General features: G+C 36.0%; 2 protein-coding genes across 2 annotated transcripts in view; both read right to left on the bottom strand.

The window, feature by feature from the left end:
- The window catches only part of mybpc3 (myosin binding protein C3), a 38,868-nt gene extending 21,733 nt beyond the window's left edge, over nucleotides 1-17,135 (bottom strand). The window contains exons 1-14 of the mRNA XM_079244600.1: nucleotides 17,025-17,135; nucleotides 13,308-13,577; nucleotides 11,655-11,792; nucleotides 10,034-10,108; nucleotides 9,204-9,352; nucleotides 8,464-8,581; nucleotides 8,335-8,383; nucleotides 7,637-7,675; nucleotides 4,584-4,643; nucleotides 3,824-3,850; nucleotides 2,035-2,201; nucleotides 1,800-1,932; nucleotides 1,407-1,531; nucleotides 1,217-1,322 (exon numbers count right to left, since the gene is read on the bottom strand). Coding sequence (XP_079100726.1) covers nucleotides 1,217-1,322; nucleotides 1,407-1,531; nucleotides 1,800-1,932; nucleotides 2,035-2,201; nucleotides 3,824-3,850; nucleotides 4,584-4,643; nucleotides 7,637-7,675; nucleotides 8,335-8,383; nucleotides 8,464-8,581; nucleotides 9,204-9,352; nucleotides 10,034-10,108; nucleotides 11,655-11,792; nucleotides 13,308-13,577; nucleotides 17,025-17,049 — 1,481 coding nt within the window. The 5' untranslated portion in view covers nucleotides 17,050-17,135. The remainder of the gene's footprint in view (nucleotides 1-1,216; nucleotides 1,323-1,406; nucleotides 1,532-1,799; nucleotides 1,933-2,034; nucleotides 2,202-3,823; nucleotides 3,851-4,583; nucleotides 4,644-7,636; nucleotides 7,676-8,334; nucleotides 8,384-8,463; nucleotides 8,582-9,203; nucleotides 9,353-10,033; nucleotides 10,109-11,654; nucleotides 11,793-13,307; nucleotides 13,578-17,024) is intronic.
- Nucleotides 17,136-19,881: 2,746 nt separating this feature from the next.
- spi1b (Spi-1 proto-oncogene b) lies at nucleotides 19,882-26,470 on the bottom strand. Its single transcript, XM_079244588.1, has 5 exons — nucleotides 26,134-26,470; nucleotides 25,545-25,635; nucleotides 24,199-24,380; nucleotides 22,063-22,213; nucleotides 19,882-20,839 (listed from the first exon to the last, which is right to left on the bottom strand). Exons 1-5 carry the CDS (start codon nucleotides 26,173-26,175, stop codon nucleotides 20,526-20,528), a joined length of 780 nt encoding a protein of 259 aa, XP_079100714.1. The 5' UTR covers nucleotides 26,176-26,470; the 3' UTR covers nucleotides 19,882-20,525.
- Between the last annotated feature and the right edge of the window lie 272 nt (nucleotides 26,471-26,742).

Below are 26,742 nucleotides of genomic sequence, written 5' to 3'. Positions count from 1 at the left end.
TGCTAGTCTGTACACGTTGGATATTAGCTTAAGCTAAGTCCATCTGTGAAATGTGGTGGTCCTAAAATCATGGTTTGGGCAATTTTACCTCATCTTGGACAGGATAGCTAAGGATCAAAGACAGGACAATAAATGTAAAGGTATTAAATGTCACCTTATTAAAACAACGACGTGTTGTTTTTTTAAGCTTTTAAAAATAAAACTTGAAAAAAATCCCTTTGAGTAACTTTGGGGGACAATAGGTCATCATTAGTGGAAAACAAGCAGGTGCTTGTCTACAAATTTAATCTAGTGTGTGATATTCCAAAGTATGTCTAACCACACACATTCTCCAATGAGAAAATGGATGAAGAAGGATAAAGTTGATGTTTTGACATGGTCAGATTTTACCTCCAGTAACAACGCTACAGAAGGACCTGAAGTTAGTTGAAGTTGATCTGTGTGGAACAGACTGACATTCCTCTACACTGAACAAAAATACTCCTGCAAGTATCATGTGATCTAAATATTCATAACTTTTCACAAAAAACTGAACTAAACTAATTTGTGTCTTACTTGTTTTCTTTGTACTTGTGTAAAAGTTATTTATTTATTTTTTCTTATTTTTGTCTTTGGTTTTCCTTCACATCCACAGAAGTATAACAGAACGGAGAGGTTCAGAAACGTCTCAGCATCATGACTTTTGCTTTTCTTCACAAAAAATGACTCTGGACTGAAATGATCACCAGTACACCTTTTTAAAGCAACTTTCTCCACTAGATAAAGGTCACTGGGGACATACTAAATAGCTCATGTAACCTTTTCACCGAGGTGATAATTTATAACTTGTAGCACCTCAGTCTAACAGAGACACGGTGCTCTGAGCCTCTGCATCTGTCTGTAGACGTGACAATCTCAAATGCCATCTGCTGGGTGTCTGAGCAACTGTTTTATAAGTGGCTACAAAAAAAGTGAAAGGGACTAATAAAGATGAAATTGAATTAAAAAGCAGTTGACAGTTTGGCAGCTATTTCTTACATTCGTAGTTCACTTATTTTATTTATCTGCTTATTTATCTTGTTTGGAAAACACCTCTGTGAGCTGATTAGTTTCTGAATGTTTTTTAAATTAGATTTGATCTTGCTGTTTTATGTGATGTTACACACTTTTTTTTATCAAGGTCATGAAAATGAAACAACTGACAGCTTAAAAGTGAGCAACAAGGAGCATATCTCACCATTTAACATTGGCTCCTTCCTCAGAGACTTCACACTCTAACTCCACCCGTTCACCCTTCATGACCATCTGATCCTCCAGATTTTTCACAATCGTAACAGGAGGCTCTGCAGAAAACAGAAATGAGTAATTGAACTGCTGGTTTTGGCTTCAAATCCCCTCTTAACCCCCCCCCCCCCCCCTCCCGTTACCTTTAACAAAGAGCTCAGTGGTGCATTTCTCATCTCCAACCACACAGGTGTAAGCTGCATCATCCGCCAAAGAGCAGTGGTTAATGGTCAGGTAGCGCATGTTGCCAACACTCTCAAATATATACCTTTAAAAAAAGAACAGGATGTTCCAACACGACTTTCATCACAGAGAAATTCCTCATTCTCAGGGCTCAACATTGAAAGTAAATACTGTTTTATTTCTTGTACTTACTTGCTGGAGATGCAATGAAAAGACAAGATGAGGAATTTGGTTGGTAAGAGAAAAAGGCAGGAGAGGAAAACATGAAAATCTGTGGTTAAGAGTTGCTGGGTTGTGTTGAGTGAAAGGTGGTGCTGACACAGGATTCTCTGTGAAGCTGAGTGAATTCGAACCTTCCAGCCTTTTGAATTTCTTGGCCATTCTTCAGCCACTTGACCTCCACATCTGCATTGGCAACCTCGACTGCAAGTTTTATCTTATGCCCCTTTGTTACCTGGTAGGCTGGGTCCAACTTTTTGAGGAAAGCTGAGTTTAAAAAACATAAATGAAACACATTCACCACCTTTAGTTTTTCAGTTGTGACTAGTTTGTGATAAAGCAATGTGTGCCAAAATGTAACTTGCCAACCTTCACTTTTCTTCTCTTCTTTCTTCTTCATCTTCTTCAGTCTCTTGAGCATTCCTCTCAGGTCTGTAATACCATACTGGAAAGCAATCTTTTCGTATTCAGAAGCGGGAGCTGCATGGAGGATGTCCCAAACGTCCACATCAGGCTCTGTATTCACCTGCACAGCTCTGATGAACAGAAGGCAGATGTATGAATATGTAAAAACAAGTCAGGAATAACAGAATTACAGACATTTATATCATGAATTATAGGAAACAATATCCCAACACTTATCATATACAGGGTAATTTTTTTAAAGTTTGGTTTAAAACAATCACTCTAATAATATTGACAAAAATCACTTTAAAACAGGGCTAGCATGCAAAATTCTTCATACATAAATACAGAGTTTCAGTACCATTATTTAGCTTTATTTCAGTCAGTGAAGCAGGATGTTAGATTAGATGGGCGTTACGTCAGAACAGATTTTTGGTTATTCCCTAGTTTTCTTGTTGTCCTTCTGTTGCAGATGTCTACTTATTGGGAGAATGTTGCTGGAGTCTGGCTGACGGGATGGCAGTGATTTTAACTACTAAATCATCCAACTCTTGAATGAAGACTCTGAACATCTGAATTACTTGGATACACAGAGATGAATAACATCATTTTTTAACTGATTTACAAACAATCAAGGCAATACATCTGTACATAAAAAGAGAAGAAGAAATACCTGTTTTACACATTCATCAGGAGAAATTTGTTCTTTTTAAAGCCTTTATGGGTAACTTAGTGTGATAAGCAACAACTTAGTCTGTGTTTATAGCAACGAGTGTGGATCTAACGTTGGTAAGTCATTAGTTCAGGAGGATTAGATTATCAGAACCTAACATTGCATATCTGTGTATTTTTATCACTGATGTTGATAAACATCTTTTGCACAAATGCAAATGGAAGTGTATCCTTAATAAATGTTTAACTGATGTTTCCACTAAGCGAGGCTGAGCAGTAGAAGGTTAATCTCGCTTGTTCTGCTTCACTGACTTGATTTTGAGCTGACAAACACGTTGCCTGGTGTGTCAGGGTAAGAAATGACATCTTTCTCTCATGTTTGCTTTATGCAGCAGTTGTCTGAGCCACAGAGGACAGAACCATTGACTAGTTTGGTGCTGACATAAGCAGAAGAAACACAGCTGTGCAAATCAGTGTCAATCATTCAACGACTGCAGCTTTGCAGTAATGACATAAAAACATCTGGGACGATCCCAGATTGACCCAGGCCAGGTCAGCCACGAGGGAAACAAAATCTGAAACGGTTTTCCATCTGCTGTGTAAACTTCTTTTACTGCTGAGAGAAGGCAGAAAAGAGCTGTGATTTTTTATCTGTATGTCTTTTTTTTTTTTTAGCTTTGTTTAGTTGTAGAACTGAGTTAAATAGCAAAATATTAATATTGTTATTGATATATTTCTTAATTTTCTTTTGAAATAATATTTCTTACTGAATAAATACATTTTGAAAAGCACAGTAAGTAGAAAGAAATGTTTTTAAAACTGCTTAACAATGTCAGAATCATGCTTTCTTAAAGTTATTAGATATTCCCTTATATAATTATTCACTTCTAATTTGCACTATTTAAACTAATATGAATAGCACCCTGAGAGTCAATAACAATAAATAATAATACAATTGCAATAAATTGTTTAAACCTTAACTTAATACAGCACTTTAATATTCATATACAAAAAGATGAACAACACAAAACCAATAAAAGTTTCCCTGTGACACACAGATAACATGTCAGCAGTTTCTTACCGGTTTGAGGATTTAAAGAAACTGCTGCTCATTCAGAGGTTGAACCCACGAGACAAATATGGCAAAACAAACCAGACAGGTAAAAACACAGCAACAAATCAGCACGTCCAGAGCATATTAGACAACTAATTACATTTCAATGCATTGATTAAACTATACTTAGACAAAACTATGCACATTACAACAAACTGCATCAAACATAAAACATTATGCTGAAATCATGCTAGAATTAACTTTTGACATTATTTTCATTTTTATTGTGCACAGGTGCAGAGGAGATGTTTGTGTGAAGAAAGGGACGTGTGTAAAAACAACAAACATGGCTTGAACAAAGAGATCCAAGTGGCTTTATGCATGTCCCATTTATACATACCTGGTGGATTAAAGGTGCAGTGATAAAAGCAGGAGCTGTGTAGTGCGGTGATGCAAAGCGAATTTCAAGGAGACTACATGTGTATGTGCTTTGATAAGGTGATGTAATGCTTTCTTCCAAACAAGGAATGTATAAAACCTTCAAAACTAATGGATTAATTATAGATTGTGAGTTTCCATTCAGGCTACGTGTTACATGCTACATGCTACAAACCACAAGGCCATTATTACATCAGAGATCATTTCAACCTTTAGCTTTTATAAAAGGTAGCAGCTTACTCTCTGAAGACACAGTAAGTAGAAAAAAAGAGAGAGAGAGAGAGAGAGAGATCATGAAGATCAATGTCAGTGTGATGCATGTAATATATATGATTTTTTTTTTTGTTACCTCTTTTTCAGTAAAGCACTGAAGTCCAGCTCTCCTGAATCTTCATTTCCATCTGTGCTACTGCAGAAATCACAAAACATCAGCACCAAAATATTCTGTTTTTTCTCCTTAGTTCTCCAAAAAGAAGATTTGTGTTAAAACAACACAGACATGGTTTTTTTTTTTTTTTATTAAGGTAAATTAAGGTAATCCACATTCCAATGGGTTACACAAAATTAACCATGTCCTGTTTCCTCTTGTTGGGCAAAATGCTGAAAGGCATGAGAGAACTGTAAAAATACTAATTTGTTTCCAAAAAAGTTGAGACAACTATCTTACACTAAAGTTAGCCTGAAATAATATTAAATGAAAAGAATCACAGAGAAATGAGAAATGAAGAACTGATAGATGAAAGAAGTAAATGTGCAGGCACATGTATTGCTGTAGAGACAGGTGCTGCTATATTTGAGGAGACAGTTGTTATTTTCGGAAATACAATTATTCATGTATACACTGTCAGCATAATGATTGTACTATCTTCACAGATCATGGAGGGCAATCAACACGGAATATAATCACGCATTTCCATTTTAACTGAATCGTGGTCCTTTATATTAATAAAATGTTTTAACAAATCTGCCAAAGATGGCATCTGCTCATGATGTAGATGGGTGTACACTAAGGTACTGCCCCTGTTATTGAAATACAACTCACAAGAGCAACTTCATTGTGCAGCGAAAGTTGAGCTGGAGTATTTCTTTAAAGAAGTGTCAACTTCATAAGGAGGTAGGAAGGGTGGGTGGTGTCATTACATGCAGTCCTTTTAACTAGTCACTTCTCTTTTCAGACAACAGTACTGTATACACGCTGTCAGGTTCTGCTAAAAACACTTAGTTAAAAGGTTAGAAAGCAATCACTTTCTTTTCACTGTACCACATCAAGCATTTTGGATGCCATATGGCTGGTTGCATTGTTGTCATGTCATCATATTATGCTCAAATTTTCTCACTTTAGGGTTACGCTTCAACATGACAATGACATGACAATTACATAATTTAAATTGGATATGTAATCAAAGCTACTCGGTGAGGATGGGGGTTGGGGGTGGGGGAAGTATTGCACTTAGGACTAAATGGGACATATTAAGTAACTAAATTTGTTAACTACATTTGTTACTTTTACATGGAAGTTTTAGTTCCTGTTTAATTCCGAATAAAAGTTAATTCCGCTTTACACTGCTGAAAAATCACCATGTAAATGCCTAATTCCAAATACAAATTATATTCGAAATTCAACTTAATTCCTATGTAAGTGGCCAACTTCATTTTGATGTAAGTGGCTGGTTTAGCCGCAATTTAATTCCGAACTATTAAATTCCTCTGTCATGTAAACCTTAATTCCGCTCTAAGTTAATTCCGGTCGTTCTGCGCATGCTCGTTACCTTGTGCTGTCCCGATGTTGGCGTTGTTTTGCCTCCCGTGTCCGGTGGTCTATCTTTTGTCTCCATCTCAGTTGCTGGAAAAAGTGAAGTAATATGCTCGTGTTGAGCTGGTACTTCAAAATTATAATAAAAATAGCGGTGAAACTGGTATTTATTACGTAGTTTTTACAAGTTACGACTGAAAAGACGAGAAGCAGGGAACGAACTTTGTATTTTCCGGTACACGTCATACGTCACGTGCACCCTCTGTCCAATCAGAACCCTACTCAACCCGCCGCTCTAAAGAGGAATTAAGTAAGGACGTGTTTCATGTAAATCTCCATTCGGAATAATTCTTTTCATGAAAACTCTTAGGAGAATACGTTAATTCCAAATTATTTAATTCCAAATTATTAGTTAAAAAACATAATCTGTTGTTGAGTACCAATCCGACGCCTTGCAAGCAGTTGCTCTTGTGACCATTAGAGGTTACATCTCTTTTGATTATATATTTTTTTAAGGTTGTTATTGCCCACTTGAGTAAATGACCCATATGATTATTTGTAATAGGAATAGAGTCTCCACAGTCTGGTTACGCCATATTCTAAGCTACTTTTACTTTTTGGACACAAGGTGGCTTCATCTCTTCCTTTTACTCTTCCTTTTAAATAAAAGGTGATACCTTTAAGTGCAAAATAAAACAGGATTATTTTGGACAGAGCAGCAACTACATTCACTGCATTTAAAGGCATTTGCACCCATACTGAGGAGTTCCTTATGAAGAGGTAGACAGGGGAACAGTGAGAGGAAGAGATATAAGACAAAGGTTTCCTGCAAAGATTGTATTTCCTAAAATGGTTGCCAGTTGCTCCACCCTCCCCAAGCTATGAGCAGCAGCGGTCATCCATGCAAGAACAATACAAAACACTCAAGGTTAAAGAAAACACAAATTCATTAACCAATAGAGTCTGCTTGTCAATTATCAATGAGATGAAAGATAAAGACAAGGGCATAGATTTGACTGTGTGCTTGTCTCCTGCCTCTGATCCAACAGCAGGATTAGAAATGTGAGTCTTTGGTTTATGTGGTGAAGTTACAACACACCAAAGCTGCACTTCCTCTGTGTGGCAACCCTCCCTGGAAAAGCTCAGCTACTGAAAAGTCTGTGAGCCTTAGCACATCCTGCACTTTCAGTGCAATCAAACCACTGTCAAATCTCACTCTGCTGGCTAGATGTTTGTGCAGCTGGCTCTGCTGTTTTGATTGAGCTGCAGGAGAAGCTATGAGAGAGCTGACTGATGTAAGTGTACCGTACTTAACAGTTTAACCCACTAAATCTTGACATATGGACTGTCAAAGGTTATCACAATCCTGGCAATTGTTAGTGATTACATTCTGGATTATCTTTTTAAGGCCTCTTTAGATATCTATGTTTAGCTCTCTCATGGCCTTCTTCCTGGGGTCAGTCTCTCAAAACCCTTCAAACTGGAAGCTGCACCGTCCACAACACTGATTTTAATTTACTTGAATGCAGAGACGAAACAGGATGCAGAAGAGAGAACGTGCTTCTGATCCCAGTCCTGATTTCTTTAACAATCAGAGTCCTCAGAGTTTGAAAATGAGCCTCTGTTGTTGAAACAAACACCTCTACTACCTTGCTCCTGGTCCACTTCTCTTCTTACCGCCTTCACTCCTGAAGCATTTCCACAGTTATTTTTCACACATAGCATGATGAGAGTCCACTGTACTTTGTGTAGCAACTTTGTTTGTGTCTTTTTGTTTTTCTTTTAAACCAAAATCTCTACTGTTGAATACAAAACCTTCCTGGTGTTCACCTCAGCAAACTAATGGAAACATTTTTACAGTTTAAATACAGTATCATGTAAAATAGATTATTATATATGTGCTTTGTTGGTTATTATTTTCTTTAGAGTTAATCAGTATTAATATTCGTCTAATTCATTTTTTCCTGTTAACATAAATTCCCATTTTGTAATCATTCAATTAAAGCAATGTCACATTTAGGACATTTTTTATTCTTACAATCAATATTTGTGATGCAGCAGTGTTTTTTCCTGCATCTCAATTTGATCAGCTCTGACAGGTACTTCATTTTAACAAGTCTGACTCCTAGTTCAATCACATTATTTCTTTAAAAAACTATTTTCTAAATGTAAGAAAACTGATTTGCAAGACAGGAAAGACGGAGTTTAACCTTTAACTGTTTGCAAAGAAAAAATGGATACAAAAATCAAAGTTAACATTTCCAAAAAACGCTTGAACACATAATTTACCAGTAATAGCAGAACTGCCGTGTAACTGAAAATACAAGCTAATTGTAAGGCAACTTACGTGCGCCTAAAAGCTGCTCTTATGTCCAGACCTTCGGGAGCACGAGCCTCTGAAAAGCAATACAAGTCCGGAAAATCAGAGCGTTGACTAATCCAGTCACGTTACAAGCCGCGGTAATGTGTAACTTACCATGAACAGTCAGTTCAAAATTGCAGCTGTCAAACTTGTCCTTGGATGAAACCTCACATCTGTAACCTCCTGCAAAGTTGGCCTTAGCAGCAATGATTTGCATCTCAAATCTATACACCTACAGCCAAATGTAAACAGCAATAAAATGCCAGGAAATGAGGATTAACAATGTGGTTTTACACTAAAACTATACAAATACGTGCTTCATGCTTACAGGTCTCTAAAGACAAATAATTTTCTCTAGTAGATTTTTATTTTATTTTATTTTAGTTGACTTTGAAATAGCATAACTTCTGAGACCGTCCACATTTTATATGTAAATTGGAAATAAAGTTGTTGCACCTTTCACAGTTACCAGTAACCAAGTCCTTCACAAAAACAGTAAGTCAACAAAAATCCATCCATCCATTTTCTTAACCATTCAATCCAGTTCAGGGTTGTGGGAAGCTGGAGCCTATCCCAGCAATCATTGGGTGAGAGGCAGGGTACACCCTGGACAGGTTGCCAGTCCATCACAGGTCAACAAAAATAGTTTATAATATTATCAGAACATGTATCTTATGGCCAAAATGACTAAACAGGTGCAAAGGACAGATTTCGAAATATACCTTTGTTGTCTCAGTGTAAATGGTGTGGATTAAATGCGTGATGCTCAAATGAGCAACATGCACAGATAGTATATTTATTATGTGACAGTATAGATGTAAAGATGTTTGTGCTTGTGTTCAGCATCATTCTACCTTGGTGTTGCGGTCATATGTCTCCTTTAGCTGCAGGTGTTTTCCAGACTTGCTGGCCAGATCCATCCACTTCCCTTTGAACCATTTAACAGCAGGTTTCTTCAGCAAAGACTCAGCATTTACTTTAGCCACAAAGGTGATGTTTTCACCTGCACAGAGGAAAAGTTTACCCTGAACCTTTCCTTTTGAAGCAGCTTTGATTGTTATTATTTCTGTCATATTGTGATGAATTTCCACAGATTACTAGTTTATTGCACAAACAGTAAAAAACTATCTATCTAAACAAGACTTACAAGCTCATATTCAGCCAAAAAGCCAGGATGATCTTGTTTTGAAAGTAATGACTTGGTAAGAGCAGAATTTGTAAGGTTATTTATCATGTTCTGAGAGTAGCCTATATGTCTGTGAATTCTTATTTAGTTATCGAATCTTAAAATTGGTTGTTTTACATGCATAAAGTTAAAGCAGAGATATTTTTAAAATGTGATTAAAGTAAATGTGAAATTAAGAAGAATCATTTTGTCTTAAAATTTTGTCTCGCAAAGTGAGAAAGAAGTCTGAAAAGAAACATCGACAGGCTCCTTTTGAGGGATTTTTTTCACTTAATAACAGACTGTAAATTAATGTTTCCGGATATATTTTGTATCTTGGGAAATCTTACAAATGTAATTATCTTACCTTTTGGCAGATAATTTCCCTTGATTATAAATATTTTGCAGAGTAATTCTGTCATTTTCATAAATAAAATAGTGTAAAAGAAAAAGAACACAGTATATTGGATAATTTTCCTACAAACACATGAATAATGTCTGTGTCGTGAAGCCACTCACCCACAGTGACCTCTCCACTCTGAGGTTTCTCTGTGAACAGTCCAGTCAAATCCTGTCTGGTGTCTGGAGGATGTGCTTTTACAAAACCAGCAGAATTGAGGGGGAGCAAGACAACATGAAGGTAAGCAGTCAAAGTTTATGTTGAAATGATCATATCCTGGGTATGATCCACATGCCAAAAATGCAATGTGGATGCTGACAGATTGGATATTGTGCTTTGAAAACTAGAAAAGGCCTAAAAACAAGCAGAACTCAATGATACCTGATTGGATTAAAATAATAAGTTAGTGAAAGCAATGGGAAATATACTGTATAATATTTTCTGAAAGTAGTTCAAATCATGCATTACAGACAGACAAGAGTACAATCTAAAACAAAAAACTTTAATGATTATAAAAGTTATAAAGTAGCCATGCATGCATAGAGAGGTTGATTAACAGTTAAATTAAAAACAAATCCAACATTGAAATTCAACTATATTTTTCCACAAACGAAGAAAAAAAACTAACACAGATGACATCCTATTAATGTAGCTGAAATGTCCAGTGAATAAAAATAAGAAAATAAAACTGTACTTCAGTATACTGATAGTTTTCCACTTCAGTTACTTGAAGAATAACAAAACAAAACAAAACAAACAAAAATTCTGATTATAATTTGTAGAATTCAGAAAATACATGAAGGTGGTGGTTACATTAAATAAACACTTAACTATAGTTTTAACAGTTTCTTAAAACAAACTTGTGTGGAGGTCGAGACTAGTGTAGTGATTATTCATATCACTACTGAGACTGTATGAAATTTGTCTTTAATTTGACACATGGCTTTAAAAAAAAGCAAAAAAAAAAAAAAAAAAAAAAAAAAAGCTAAATATTTGTACATATTCATTCATTAATCCATTTTCTGAACTTGGAAAATGGACACATTTAGTGGTCGTGGCAAAGTTGGAGGCTATCCCAGCAATCACTGGGTGTGAAGCAGTTATTTTGTACATATCTTTTTTTTTTTTTTTTTTAAACTATTTAAAATATGTACAGCAAAGCATTTTGAAGCAAATTGCAGCCATTCTGGATGGAGTAATAAAGTTATTGAGTGTAATTTGTGTCCAAATATACACTGAATGACTGTGTTGTATGAAGAATATCTTTTCTGAAACAGTCCAGAGCTCCACTGACTCACTCTCCCACTTTCAACCAGCTGCATTGGTAAAACTGTAAGGTCATGCTGGATAAGGGAGCTGCAAAGCATGTTACACAGATCTCATGCTTCAAGAGCTACTTTCAAGTTTTGCATCAAAAACATGTTTTTCTAATGTTTCACCCAGAGGATTTTGCTGTGTTGACACGTTTTTTGACAATGCTTATAAATAAAAGAATTGTCAGTGCTCAGTTTTATTAAGTCACAAGATTGTAGATTTACCAATTTAAATATGAAAACACTGTTTATGTGAAACATAATTGATCAAAACAGCCAGTATTTTCAATTAAGTCAGCAGTGCCATTCTACATCTCATATGTAACATTTATAAACAGGTTTTTGTTTTATTTAACGTGTTCAGAAAAACACTGCATGTACTTTAAAAAGTAATAGAATAAAGCAATTCTGGCAGAATGTAACTTACCTTCAGCAGGGGGAGCATCCTGAGCTGGAGCAGAGGTTTCTGCTTGTCCAGGGGCTTCTGCGGGAGGTGCAGGGGCCTGTTCTGGTTGTCCATTAGAGTCCCCAGCTCCATCAGCAGGAGCCTCAGCAGGAGCTTCAGCTGGAGCTTCTGTTATTATATATACAGTGCAGATATTGAGGAAAAAGTGTGTGATTAAATATAATGATGGATTTTTTTTTTTTTTTCAATATGCTACCCCCTGCAAAGATTAATTTCTATTTGAACATGAGAATATTGTGACATTTAAAATGTTCAGCGATCTAATTTATTTGAGTGTTTTGTTAGAATGAAAAAATTCTTATTGAACATTTATCTCTTAAATGTTGCTTTTGTCTTATCGTTTCTGAATATCTGTCTAACTTTCCGGGTGTTATCAGCTGCCTCTCATGCCTGTCCTCAGTGCCAGTCAAGTGGTGGTTACTCATGAGGAAAAATTGTGCTAGTGTGTGGGTCATGGTCACCATAAGGACAGTGAGGGTACCTATGATAAGAGCAGCAGACAGCTGCAACTAGACAGTCCTAGTATGCTGGTCACGCAAGTATAATGCCGTTCTTCAAGATTTGTTTACACCTTATCATATTCAAACAAGTTAAAGCAGGCAACACTGACAGACTAATGGCACAAATGTCACTGTGTCACACTCGCCACACACTGCGGTGTGAATTACAGTGCTCTGCTGCAAGACTGAATGCGATTACATCAGTAACTGGCTGAAAGGAACAGCTTGACTTCTTGGGAAATTTTCACAACAAGTAAAGAAATCTTACATCTTTTTTAAACAAATCTCTGTTGTCTAGCAACGAAATTGCCTCAAGGAGATAAATTTACAGACAACAGGTCACACAGAGGTGTGAGAAGAAATAAACACTTAGCTTACAAGGGACATAATTGGGATTTTTTTTCTTATCCTTTGTCTTTTGAGTTTAGACAAGTTGATTTTATGTTCATCATAATAAGTGACATTATGATAAAATCACATATTATGATATTATGTGTATATAAATCATCAACATAAACAATCATTCAAAGCAGGTTTTGCTTTGCAGATGATCTTTTTATGTTTTCAGAGTGTCTGTTACAGTATTGCATGATGTAAGGATAACAATTTACCAGCAAAGTATTCAGCTTTCTTAATGCATCAACAGAGCTCAGTGTGCAGGAACACGCTGTCAGATAAATATAATTTTATACTTTTAGGTATAGGGTGTTACGTAATTTACTGAAGAGTCAGCAAAGCAGACAACCATTTCACTGTCAGTCTTTGGGGAAAACTAAACCTAACTTGAAATCGGCAGCCAAACACGCATGTTAAACTCATTAAAACAATGCTATGCTCAAGTAGCGGCACATTTCCCAAGATGTCCAACCAAACCTTTGAAAGCCGAAACAGATCACAGAAAACAAACAAGCACATAAACCCTGGTACAGATGTCTCTGTCAAAGGGTGCACATTTTTTCCATGTGGAAACATCAAGAGCATGCAGTGCATCAAACGATGTCTCCAGTGGTTTTCTGACTGGAACGCTCTGCTTTGTGCTCAGTGATGACAACACAGCCTGTAGGTGAGTGAGCAGAGACCTCAAATGCACAGCCACAGCTTCAAAGTCTCCCACCTGGCTTTGATACGACCCTCAGCTCAAACTTGACCTTTGAACCACCAGCAATCACTGCATAGACATTGGCGTCTTCTTTGGTGACTGCTTTTATAGTGAGGGAGTGCTTGTTTCCATCAGCTGTGATCACATATTTGTCACCAGAGGCAACATCCTTTGAGTTGCACTGCCATTTTACTTTAGCGTCAGACTTCTCTGTCTCTGCTTCAAAGATCACAGATGACCCTTCCTCTGCCTCCTGTGTCTTTGGCTTCTTCACAAATGCAGAAACTGAGAAGAGTGGGTTCAAAATCAGAATTAACCTCTTTCAAATTTCTTTCTTTCTTTCTATTAAAAAAAGGTTGCAAGTTCAACTTGCTTTTGTTGCATTGAAATGATCTGTAGGCACATATATGTTTTCATTTAGCAAGTTTCCATTCAACAGTCGATCAAAACTAAAGCTGTGCTTTTAAAAACCGCAAAAGCATATGGAAATAAAAATGCGTCTGTAGACTAACTTAAATTTAATCATGTACACTGTGTAATAATCAGCAGATGGAAGTTATTCAACAGAAGAAGTACATTACATAACCAGAAGCTAGTGCTACTGCATCCAATAGAGAAAAAACAACAAATGTGGTGGACATCCATAAAATGAAAATGCTACTTTCATTTCTAGGATTACCTGTGATTTTATATAATAATATTAATACTAATAATACTACCAATACTACTACTGCTACTACTACTACTACTACTACTACTACTACTACTGCTACTACTACTACTACTACTGCTACTACTACTACTACTACTACTACTACTAATAATAATAATAATAATAAAAATAATAATAATAATAATAATAATAATAATAATAATAATAATAATAATAATAATAATAATAATAATAATAATAATGCCAGAGCAATCCTGCTGGTGGGGCATCCATGCTGTCACACACACACTAAAAAAAATTCTAAAGAAAACACAAAGAGTTCAGGATCAACAGCCTGCATTGCTTTGCAGACTGTAACACACTGGGTTGAACTAGATGACACCCATTTTATTTTACCATTTGCTTACTTATTCTTAAAACAACAAAATTTAAAGGAAAATAAAACTTCTGACATGGGCTCTAATTTTTTCATAGTTTCTTGTGCACCACAAATATTCATATTTTAGTGTCTTGTTTTTAAAATGTAGCTTCAGTTCATTTTTACTATTATTTTGTGGATGTACTTTCTGTAATAATCAAGTTCTTGTAAAAGTACATCAATACAAATTCAAATAGATACTTACTGATAAGTTGGTCTTTCAAAAGTTTGTCTTGTAAAATAATCATTTTAATATAGCTATAAACAAGTTAACAAAATGTATTCCGAGAATAATACTGTACAGTACATGTAATACAAGCATTTTTGACCTTCACAGGTCATTTTTGACCTTCACAGGTCAAAAATGTGCTACAAATAGCAAATTTATAGATTTAAACTCACTTTAGATATTAGATGAAAATACCCAAACCATAGAGACCAATTTAAAGACAATGAATGAAACACCAGGAACATATACAACCAATAAATACAAACCTTTACTTAAATCAAAGCCAACAGCAAGTGTTGTGCATCAATATGTAAAATAACATACCTATCCTGTAGAAAACATTCTGGTTATATAAAAGATTGAGTTTCTTGGTTTTCCCCACTTGGAAAAGTTCTAAGACATTCTCAACAGGCATAGACTCACACTTGTGATCTTTTAAAGAGGACTAAATATAATGTAACTGACAGCTCTGACACAGGATGTCTTTAACACTAGCACCATGTGTTAGGGATCATGTAGTTTACATTCATAGATGGATGCTCAGCAGGTTTGAGAGTGAAGCAATTCAACAAAGCACTGCATAACCAGTGTGAAAAAAATATCAAACAAAGAAAAAAACAACCTCACTGTGCTGCCAGCCACTGTGCTCACCCAACAAGTGGGAGTTTAAATATAGGATGTGCACTCTGTGTACGGGATGAATCAATGGGGCTGGAAGGGCTTCAGCTGCAGCAGGTATCATAGTCGAGGGATTAGCTCGACTCTATTTTTAAGACTCTGGAGGCAGACGAAGAAGAATAATGTGCCCCTCTTGTCAAGTTGTCAGTCATTCATGCCGCTGTATCTTAAACACCTTTAACTGTGTTTACACATTTAAAAGTTGAAAGGTCTCCTCTTAGTTTCATTATTTTAGCAAGGAATTGGACAAGATAAGAGCAAATTTCTAGGAAACTTGATTTGACTCTGTTCCAAAGGTTAATACTTTACATGCATCAAAAATAATGCCTCAGCATCTGAATGTGAAGAACATAAAATTAACTATTGCAATTATGGAAGGTATCCTTTCAACAAATGCAAAGTTCTACAGTTTAGGAAATTAAATGTAAAAAAATGAATGACTGATGGTTAAATTTGCTGTGGATCAACATTATTACAGCAATATAAATTTAAAGTACTTATTATGGTATGGTATTTTATCCATAATTTAACTTAGAGAAAAATGAAGGATATAATACCAAAAACACTAAAAAAAAAAAAAAAAAACACTTTACTGAATGATATATGATACTGAATGATAATAGCTTGAACTAAAGATCCAGGCTCAGGATGATCACAATTGTTATGGTCATGTACAAATGCTTCACACTAAAGGTCTTAACACACCCAAGCTGGCCTAAGAATGACTACTGTGTCATCTGATATGTGAGATGTTGGCCTCGCTTCACAAACAGCCTTTCGTTTCTAATCAAGAGCGCAAATGAAATCTGTGGAAAGTCATTTGTCAAGCTGGAATCCAGTTGGGCATTTTTGGATCAGCAGATCATTTTGTGAATGCAGTGATGCTGGAAATGTGACAGTGTCGAGTTCACATCAGAGGATATTTCCACCTTGCTCATGCTGAAAGGGAGTTCCTGACACGAACAAAGTCTTTCCCACTGAAAGACACTTTGAACTCAGGATACATAATTTCATGCGGGTCTGTTCTGATTTTGGCCTTGGTCTTTACGTGAGCGTTGGGACATCACATTACTATGGAGCCTTGGGTATCTTTATAAGCCACAGAATATATTTGAATTGGAGCAGCTGGATACTGTAGATGTTACTGTACTTGGCTGAGTTTATTGTCATGACTCTATTTTAAGCTGCTGACGCAGGATTCTTTATCCAATACCCTGTTTCACATTTATCTCAATACAATTCATAAAATACCAGTCTTGACAAAAGTTTGAAACATTTTATTTTACCTTCTAATACGTGTCCCCCCTCCATTTTTTTCCTGGATGCATCTTTTACCATAAGAATTTCTCAAATAAGTAAAACAAAAAAGGACATCTAAAAGTAAATTTAAAATATTTCCCTGCGAGGTCTTGAGTAAGCAATGTGGTTGTTTTGTTTCTTAAAACATTTCTGTGTGGTCTAACTGAACATTTTCTGTGAAATATTTTGGACATGCCTTCCCATTAAATCTGAACTGGTGGGTTTGTCCCAACTTTTTACTGGTGCTGTATTACATTATCACTGTTTGAGAATTGTTAAAGTACAGCAACATTTACAAGCTGGAGCAAACTGTAAACACAAAAGTGGATTTAAATTAAATGTGACTTTTAGAGGGATTGCTTTGCTGAAAACCGACATGCGATCTGCCTGCTAGAATAAAATATATCATATTGAGAACATCCAGATGACACTTACCTGGTTTTTTAACAGGCTCTGGCATCCTGAATGATCTCCTGTGTTTAAAAGTGTGACTCACTGATCCTGAATAGTCGGCTGTCTGTGCAAGCCCTCTGCCTTTAATAGCGGTCCTTTTTCCAAACAGCCTCCCCTCCTTTCATGAACCATCCCACCTCCCCTGCCATTTTTTTCTAGGATCTAAAAAACAACAGCCACCCACCTCTTTTCCCCAATCTAAGCTTGCCTCCCCTACCCCCATCCTCCGCAGTAACCAAGCCCCCACCAGATCACCCCGCTCCACCCCAGTTACGCCTGACCCCTGGCTATATTTCAACCATCCTTTCCTCAGCACCTCGTCTGAATGATAGGACTTGAGAGCAAGGGGAAGGGATGTAAGGCAGCGGTTAAATTTAGAACTATGAATCCAACAGATATGTTTGTGCTCCTCACATCTGTGCTGCTCCATGCTACTCTCTACATCTAAGAATGGCTACTATAATGGTTCAGACACTAAGTTGTTTTTACTGTATGACCGAGTCAGTCTTCAGTCCACAGCATTCTGTCCATACTCCACAGACTACAACCGTGCCCTTCATCTCCAGCTCAAACTCAGTGCTAAGTGACATAAAACACTCTGCCACAGCCCCGTATTATACTGTATGAACACTACTGTGCCGCACAACAATTTACTAATGTTCTGTACTGTCACACTCAAACTACAGCACCATACTGTGCTGCTCTACATTATTCTACATCATTATACATTATCATGATACCGATACATCTCAGCTGTGCAGGATGGTTCACTCTGTTATGTAACTAAACGCTGTATCTATATTACTGTTCTGTACTTTACTGTGCTGTATTACTCTACTGTACTATCATATGTACTGTTTTAAACGGCCTATGGTGGAGTAGTGGTTAGCACTGTGGAAGGTCGCAGGTTTGATCCTCGGCTGAGGGAAGGCTCAATTAGTGGCCTTTCTGTGTGGAGTTTGCATGTTCTCCCCATGCAAGTGTGAATGCTTTCCGGGTATTCTGGCTTCCTCCCACCATCCAAAGACATGGATGTTAGTTTAATTGGCTACTCTAAAATTGTCCCTTGGAGTGAGTGGGAGCGTGAATGTTTGTGTTGGCCCTGAGATGGACTGGCGATCTGTCCAGGGTGTACCTCGCCTCTTGCCCAAATACTGCTGGGATCGGCTCCAACTTCCCCACAACCCTTAACTGGACTAAGCGGTTCGGATAATGAGTGAATAAACTATGCAACACACTTAAGTATGCTTTACTTAAAGAACTGTACTAATAACACTTAATTTTACGATTCCACACTGTGCAATACTGTACCATGCCAGGCTATACAATAATAATATTTATATATATATATATATATATATATATATATATATATATATATATATATATATATATATATATATATATATATATATATATATATATATACATATATATATACATATATATATATATATATATATATATATATGTATATATATATATATATATATATATATATATATATATATATATATATATATATATATATATATATATATACTTACTATAGTATAGTATAGTATAGTATAGTATAGTATCATATAGTATAGTATAGTATAGTATCATATAGTATAGTATAGTTAATGTGAAGGTGTAACTTGAAATATCCCCACAACTCAACACAGTTCAACTTAATTGATAAAACCATTTAAAACTTCGACAGTTGAAACAATGTGGTGTTCATAATTATACAAAGCATCACAGGAATATACATCATCCCTCTTTTTAATTACTACAGACTATGAATGTAAGCTGTAATTAGATCTTTGTCTGATGTAAATTGACTTATCTGGTAATTTGGTTCTACTGTACAATGTATTTATATTGTATTGGGGTGTATTCATTTATACTTCTTGGATCTTACCACTTGTTAGTCATAGATATGAGTCACAACTTGACCATTGTGGGGAGCTGTTGGCTCTTCAGAGCAGGGGCATCAAGAGGTGTGGTCATTTTGTATTTACATTGTGAAATAATACCAAATAGTAACTGCATTTTCCATGACAACATGAGTAAGAGTTACTTTTTATTTTATCTAATCTGAGGAGTTTTTGTTTGAGTCTCATTTAATCCAATTCTGTTCAACCTGAGAGTAGTTTATAATAAACACGATTAATGTGGAGGGATGACTTCCTGTTTTTCTGTCAAAATGGAGATGTGAAGGCAGAGAGATTCATATGTGTTTAATACAATACCTTTAGATCATCTAATTAAAAACTCATGTTGTGAAAGAATTAATTAGGAAGCCATACAAAGACATTATAAATGGAGATTAAATTCTAGATGTGTCGATGCCATCCTTAAATCTTCTTCAACAGACAGCCGGTGCCTGTTCTGTATCAGGATACGCAGGCAAATATGTAAGTACAGAGTGACAAGCCACTTCACCCCCCCAGCTGCTCCCATTAACCCTGTTGGTCTTCATAGTTAAACAGTTATTTCTGCAATCCAATGAAAGGTAGCAGACCTCAATTGACACCTTATAACTACAGTGCTTGGCTCTTCTTCTTTTTATATTTTAAATTAGATGCCACCCACCATACACACACACACAGGCACACACACACACACTCTGCCCTCCCAACCATGACATTTGTAATGTCCCAAAAATGAAACTTAGATGCAAAATTTATTTTCTTTACAAGAAATTCCTGTTTAAACATGTTATGCTACTTTTTTCACACCAGGCTGCTTTTACATATACAATTTCATGTAAATCAGTCTCTTTTATTTATAAACAACCATTTCACATGAAAAAAAGCAAAAAAAAAAAAAAAAGAAAAGCAAAAGGACAAAGCTAAGGAACACTAAAATAAACAAGATGTAACCAAACATGAAGTTCAAAGTAAATCCTCTTCTTCCTGTTTATGGTGGGTTGTTGTAATTTTGAAGACACACAATTGAGATCCTTTAAGAAAAGGAGGTTTATGTGTAATTTCATCTTTCCTTACAGATGAATTTTCCTAAATGTTATGGACTTCTTCTGTATGTCTAATAAACCACAGATTTGTTTTAAACCATTTACTTTAAAATGGTCCAGGGAGCTGCTTAATGTGAGAAAAATGACCAGGTAGTTTTCTTCACAGCTATTGTTGCTTTTGTCTTTCAGATGACATCACTTTGATTGCACTCTGGCAGAAAATGATTGCATTTTGTCATATGAGCAAAAATGTCTGCCACAATGTGTAAAATAGACACAATGACATTATTTACTTGTTTATTCATGTTTGGTCTTAGCTTTCCATCCTGTGCTTCAGCTTTTACACTAAACTGTGAGTGATGTCTCATCCGGACTTCACATTACAGTTTTAGGTGGTCTTCCTGCTGTGCATTACTAGGGGTTTTTTTCTCCAGAGGATTCGTCCCATTGCTGGATTTATTCATATAATGCTATTTACTAGATTAATAATATTTATGATGATCTACACTGATCTCTTCTGTCTACATGTACTGTTTTCTCTCCAGATGACTCTTTCCCAGAACCTCATCACTGAACTGGTACGTCAGCTTCTTCTTAATCTTTTTCACCTCTCCTGTTTTGCCATAGTTACGCAATGCACGAGCCATCTTCTGATACGTCATTTTTTTGCGGTTTCCCTTCTGGATTCCCCAGCGGTGTGCAAGAGCCTCCTTGTGTTTGGACGAAAACTGGAATGTCCCCTTTTCTCTGTCCACCCACCAGATACTGTCCTTCATATCACCATTCCTTAAAAGGTCCAACAGGAACTGGTACAGACGTATCTTCTTTTTATTCCCTTTAAAAACAGAAAAACAGTTTTACAATGGGAAAAAATATTGCATATGTAACAACATTGTGAATAAATCTCATTCAATATATCCATTATATTATTGACTGTACATTTTGGGCAGAGTCTAATTTACATGTATAATGACTTAATTCTCAGATTAAACCTACTGATAAGGGAGGTTGTTGATTAAAATGATTAAAGCATTTACATATGAGGTGAATGTTCAACAATTAAATAAGTTGAAATTGATCAAATGTATAAAAAATCATCATGAATACAAACTTACAAGTGGTAGGCTACATCTGTACACATGACATTTCTCTTAATATAGATACAATACGTGTAGCCTTTCCCAACCATATCAATACTTTTTAATTAACTTGTCAGACATTTTGCCAGTCCAATTAAAGAATCTCGTCAATGAAATGTACAGAGGCTCGATAGACCTCTGCGATCTGTTTGTTTTCTTTAAAAAAAAAAAAAAAGTGAAATATGTTCCAATAAAATAATAAAAGGCAGTGCTGACAGAGTTAAACATCAGGCTTAGCTGGGCCTATCAAGCCGACGAAAGCCAAAAGTCAGCATTGTGCCTGTTCAATGCGTGCAAAAGAAACCACAGTTAACCTTAGAAAAAAAAGCACTCTATACCTTCCACTATACAGAATTACTGAGCCACAGTGAGTCAGCACCTATTCAAAAAGCATAGTGCTGATTATCACATTTATGCAGAGCTACTAAGGACATTTACATGAAAAAGCACACCGTGTGCTCATTTATTGGAGACCTCCCTCCTTCACGGTCCACTCACGCAGAAGATGCAAGACAAGCAGCACAACAGCAGTTGTGCAATCGGTCTTGAAATGTCCATCTAAATTATCAGCAGAACACAGAGCTGATGTGACTGAATGACAAAACTCCAACATGTCAATGCAAAGAAGGACCACACTCATCCATTACACACACACACAAACCTTCAGAGCAGCTTTTCCAATTGATGATGGGTTTATGTTTCTTAATACCAGCTTACAAACTCATTACCAAACCAGCTGACATATCATTTTCACTGGTCATTGTTATCATCGTGGAATCTTTGGCAAGTGGGGTGTCGCAGATGTAGCGCAACAGGATGATCTTCTTCCCATAACCAATTGATGTAATGTGTCTTAATGCAAAAACCTGCTGCAGAAATGGGTGTACATGTTGTATAAAGTGGCCATACGGAGCCTTACCCAGTTCTCCTGATGGGAGATAAGGGACTCGATCTCTCAGGGACTCCTCATCAGACACCTCCAGTGGGGGACTGTGTCCTCCATGCTCCTCATCGTCAGAGCTGCGCTGGGACACATGTGGTGGATACACTGTCCGAGGGAAGAATGCTACCTAAACCAAAGATAAGTAGTCTCAAATCAGGGCCTATATAACAATTTAACTGTAAGCTTGTCTGCTTTGTCATCTCTCCAAATGTTGCTCAACAATAAGGGATGTATATGTTTAAACATTGTTCTTCATACATTAATCAGCAGCATCATTAGTATTAACCCAGTATAGCTTAACTCTGGTTCCAAAATGTTGGGACATTTCTTTACCAGTGTTATTATTGATAACATCATTTTTAAACTGAAGTTCTGATTAAAGCCATTGTAAAACTTTCCCTGTTGTTTGTATTATTGAATCAAATTTCTTCAAAAATTTGTAGCTGTCAGAGAATTCAAAGTCAGAACAATAGATAAATAAAGAAATAAAGTTGTAAACAAATCAGCATACTGTATTTGATTCAATATTTCATTGCATTTTTCCATTGTTTGTGGATCATTTCAATTTATTAGAATTTCCATTATACAAACTGGTTTGGTTCTACTCCAAATTAGCCGTTTTTTAATGTTTCCATGTATTTAATTTACAATAGTTTTATTAAAAACGCATTTTTACATGATGTTTGTTCATGTGATAGTTTGAAAATGTACTCACGGTTTGCTTTTCAGTTTTTAAATGATCACATTTGTTATTGTTTGGTTTTCAGTCTGTAGTTGCTCAAATGTACTGCACTGTTACTGTTGTAGATTAGTTACAGCTACATTTAGATACACTATGTCATAACTGACACACTGTATGTTATACCAAGAAATAAACACACATTTTAAAGTTTACTCGGTATGACTAGAAGAGGTTGGTAAAAGCTCTCTCTGCATGAGCTGTGATGTGTAGACACTGCTGTTGCTGTGCGCCTGGCTGGGCAAAAACCTGTTGAGCTATTCATAACATCCTGTCAAAGAAAAATAAAAAAAAGGTGCCAGTGGAGGACATTTAAATTCCATATATGAACAGTGGTTTTCTCAGAATTTTCCAGTCACATGTTACATTGATGTGATAACACATCAGCTTGTATTGGAGTAGATGATAAATACACGTATAGTCTTCACATTTTAAAAATGGCAAACATTTCTCTCAGGGGAAATTTCACCTCGCAGAGGAAAATGATCACAGGGTTGAATGTGATTTTAGAATTGTGATATAAAGAGCAGAGACACAAGTCTTGTTGTGTATAGAATACTATAGTACAGTTAATGTGAAGGTGTATGTATATATACATATGTATATATCTATACATATATAATTTAAAAAAAATAAATAAATAAATATATATAGATATATATATATATATATAGATATATATATATATACACCTTACACCCTCACATTACTGTACTATAGTATACTATACACAACAAGACTTGTGTCTCTGCTCTTTATATCACAGTTCTAAAATCACATGCAACCCTGTGATCGTGTGTGTGTGTGTGTGTGTGTGTATTTGTCTAACTGGTGCAAGAATTGAGACTTGGATCATGCAGATATGATTTAGCTGAGTCTTCAAAGCATACTGAAAGAAATTGCTGTTTTTAAACAGAAAAAAACATAAAATCTTTCACATTTAGTTGTTCCTTGTAACTCAAAGATTCACTTCCTAATTTTGTCATTTGACCTTAAAAGGCCTTCATCTCCTGAAATCGTCTTTCTGATTAAATGTGAAAAAATGATTCCACGGAATTTAGAGGATTTGATAGTCACTACCAAGGAAAGGAAAATTTAAGTGATGAAGGTTTAATCTGTCTTTTTAATATAACGAGCCAGTATCGGTCACTAACGTTGTCACACAGTGACGAGGTGAGCCGTGTGAGTTGCTGGTTCTTTTTTATTCAATTTTTCTTTTTTTTTTGCCTGGTTCTTTGAATTATCAGATTAGTACTTGTCAAAACCTGAATTTACCTTAGCCACTCTCATCACTTCACCTAGGAATCTTTACATTTATGAAATGTTTAATGCATGTATATGTGGGCAAGCTGCTGGGTGAAAGAAGAACTTACTGGTTGCTGCAACACATGAGGATGTGCGCTCAGATTTGGATCGAGCAAGTTTTCTGCATCGTATCGTATGAGGCCAGGCGTGTGGAGAGCCTGCACGCTCTGCAGCTCTGTGAAGTTGTTTTCTTGGAGGTTTTCAAACTCTACAGGATGCACATGAGGATGTGCATGGTAGTCCCAGTGATCTGAACAGAGAAGGTGAGAAACAACATAACAGCCCCAGCCTTTTGTTTCTAACACCATCGCTTCTTTGCTGTCTCATCATTTGCAACAAGTTTTGTGACAGAAACAAGAAGCCCAGAGAGTTATTTAGACACACACCTCCACACAATGCTAAACAATATCCCTAGCATAAGATTACAATGAAGCAGACACATATGCTCACACTAATAGACTAAATATCTTTGAAGCTATTCTAATATTTTCTGCTGGCCAATCAGCTGCTTACTCATTTTGCTTGAGTTTGCATTAACTGCACAAAATGAAGAGAATAATTCACCATGATGCTATTTCCTGTTAGTTGCCACCCAATGTTACCACAGCTTTCAGTGTTAAATTTGCACTCATTATCAAGTTGACTTGAACTGGTTTTCTAATCTGCATGAAATATATGCATAATAGAATCAAATGATTAAGTTGTACAGACCAGAATAAAAAGTTTATGTGTTAAAATGAAATTCTTTCACATGTAAAGCTAATTAGAAAATCACCAAGTGCATCAGATTAAAAGCCATTCATCCGGTGACACTATTCATCCACCATCATCACATTTCTTCATTTCAAATTTTCTGTTGTGTCCTATATAGTTGAAAATGGTCTAGATAGTAGACATCAGCTATTTTTGTCTAAAGCGCTACCTCCCAGCCCGTCATTTTGGTTGTTTTGGTGCAACATTCAAAACAGTAGATTATAAGGGAAAGTAAAGCACCTCTCATGTATCTTAAAAAACCCCATGGGGCGAAAGTTGTTCTATGTCTGTAGTTGTAGCGGCCGAAAGAAAAGGCATCTGTTTCCTGTGTTCCATACACCCTATGTGAAGCGCTCCAGCTGCATACTCTGAAGTCTTTTTATGTACAATAAACCAGAAAAGTCTGCGTTACCACAGTTGGTCATGGACTTAAAATGAAAATACAACTAAAATAAATTAATTTTCCACTTCAGATGACAACAGCAGTTCTTGATAATGTTTGTGGTTTATTCATGGCAACATTGCATTATGCTTGAACATAATTTTAATTTATTTATAATATATAACTTATTTTGTCAAATTCCAATGGCAATCTTTGTAGAAGCTCATGACATTAAAAGTATATATCAAAGCCAAAAAACAATGTTGAAATAAAACTCACCTGCCTGAATATCTGCATCTAGTACATATGGATTATAATATTCTGCTATTTGATGTCTGTATATGTCAGATTCGTAGATTTCTTCTGTGTGCTGCAAAAACAAACAAGAAACACCTTTCAGAAAACATAAATCATGAAACAAAACTGGTGCTGGATGCTGCACACAACACAGCTGTCAAATTTTTAAGTAAAATTAAAAAAAAAAAAAAAAGACTCCCTTTTCTTAAAAAAAAAAATTACAATTCCTCTCAGTTTCTTTACATTCAAATTAGGTGAAACAATATTTGTGTTTTATTAATGACAACTTCTTTTCTTGCTCGTATAATTGTGAAACTCCAGAACCTTTGAGTTTCATTTTCATGTGGCTGTAGTACAAAAGATGTCTACAGATTGTGTCCTGCTTTCAAATCAAAGTAGAGAGCACATTAAGTCAGCAATTCAAAATGTGCAATACAGTTTTTACTCGTGTGATTATGAAAGTTTGTCTGTCACTACACAACAAAATACTCAAGGAGTTTGTTTTAAGCCTTGATCCAAGACAATCTCCTGGAGTTTTAGATTATTAAAAATGTAAAGAAATGATACTTACAGGGGGGATGATGTAGCTCTCCATTCTGTATGGATGCAACATGGGGACCTCTTCTCCAATGAGCCAACTTTGAGACACTTCTCTAGCAAAACGCTCTCACAACCTTTCAAAACTTTTGTGGCACCATTGCACAATGTTTCAAAATTTCCTCTCACTCAACGAAAAACCAAAAAATGTCCCCCTCTTTCGTATAATATAGCATGAGCTTATAACATAACCTTAAGCTACTCTCAGGGGCCTTCAGCTCTGTTGAGGCTCGCTGTTTGACGGTAAAATGAAGAACTTTTAACTTCTGTAAAATTTGTGTGGGTGGAAGCAGTAGAGTGTGTCTGCTACAGGATCCTTGCCATTGATGATTTGTCGGGGGAGACCATGAAACTTCACATTTATTCAGATGTATATACTGTCCCCTCCCTCATCAGCCAATCATCATCAAGGGGCTCTCCTCACTGACAGTTTCTCTCCTCTGAGAAATGTGTTACAGGTGGCAAAAATGGCTTACTTACAAGACATTATCAACTGTTTGTCAAGGCATAATGTTGTTGCTTTTAAAAATTTCACATTTGAAGTGTTGCATATTTAAACACATTAAAACATCAAATCAGTCAT

This window comes from Telmatherina bonti, assembly GCF_933228915.1.
Source record: "Telmatherina bonti genome assembly, chromosome: 1".
In the NCBI taxonomy this organism is placed as follows: Eukaryota; Metazoa; Chordata; class Actinopteri; order Atheriniformes; family Telmatherinidae; genus Telmatherina; species Telmatherina bonti.
Note: the sequence above shows the minus strand (reverse complement) of the source record. Positions and strands in the feature narration are given on the sequence as shown.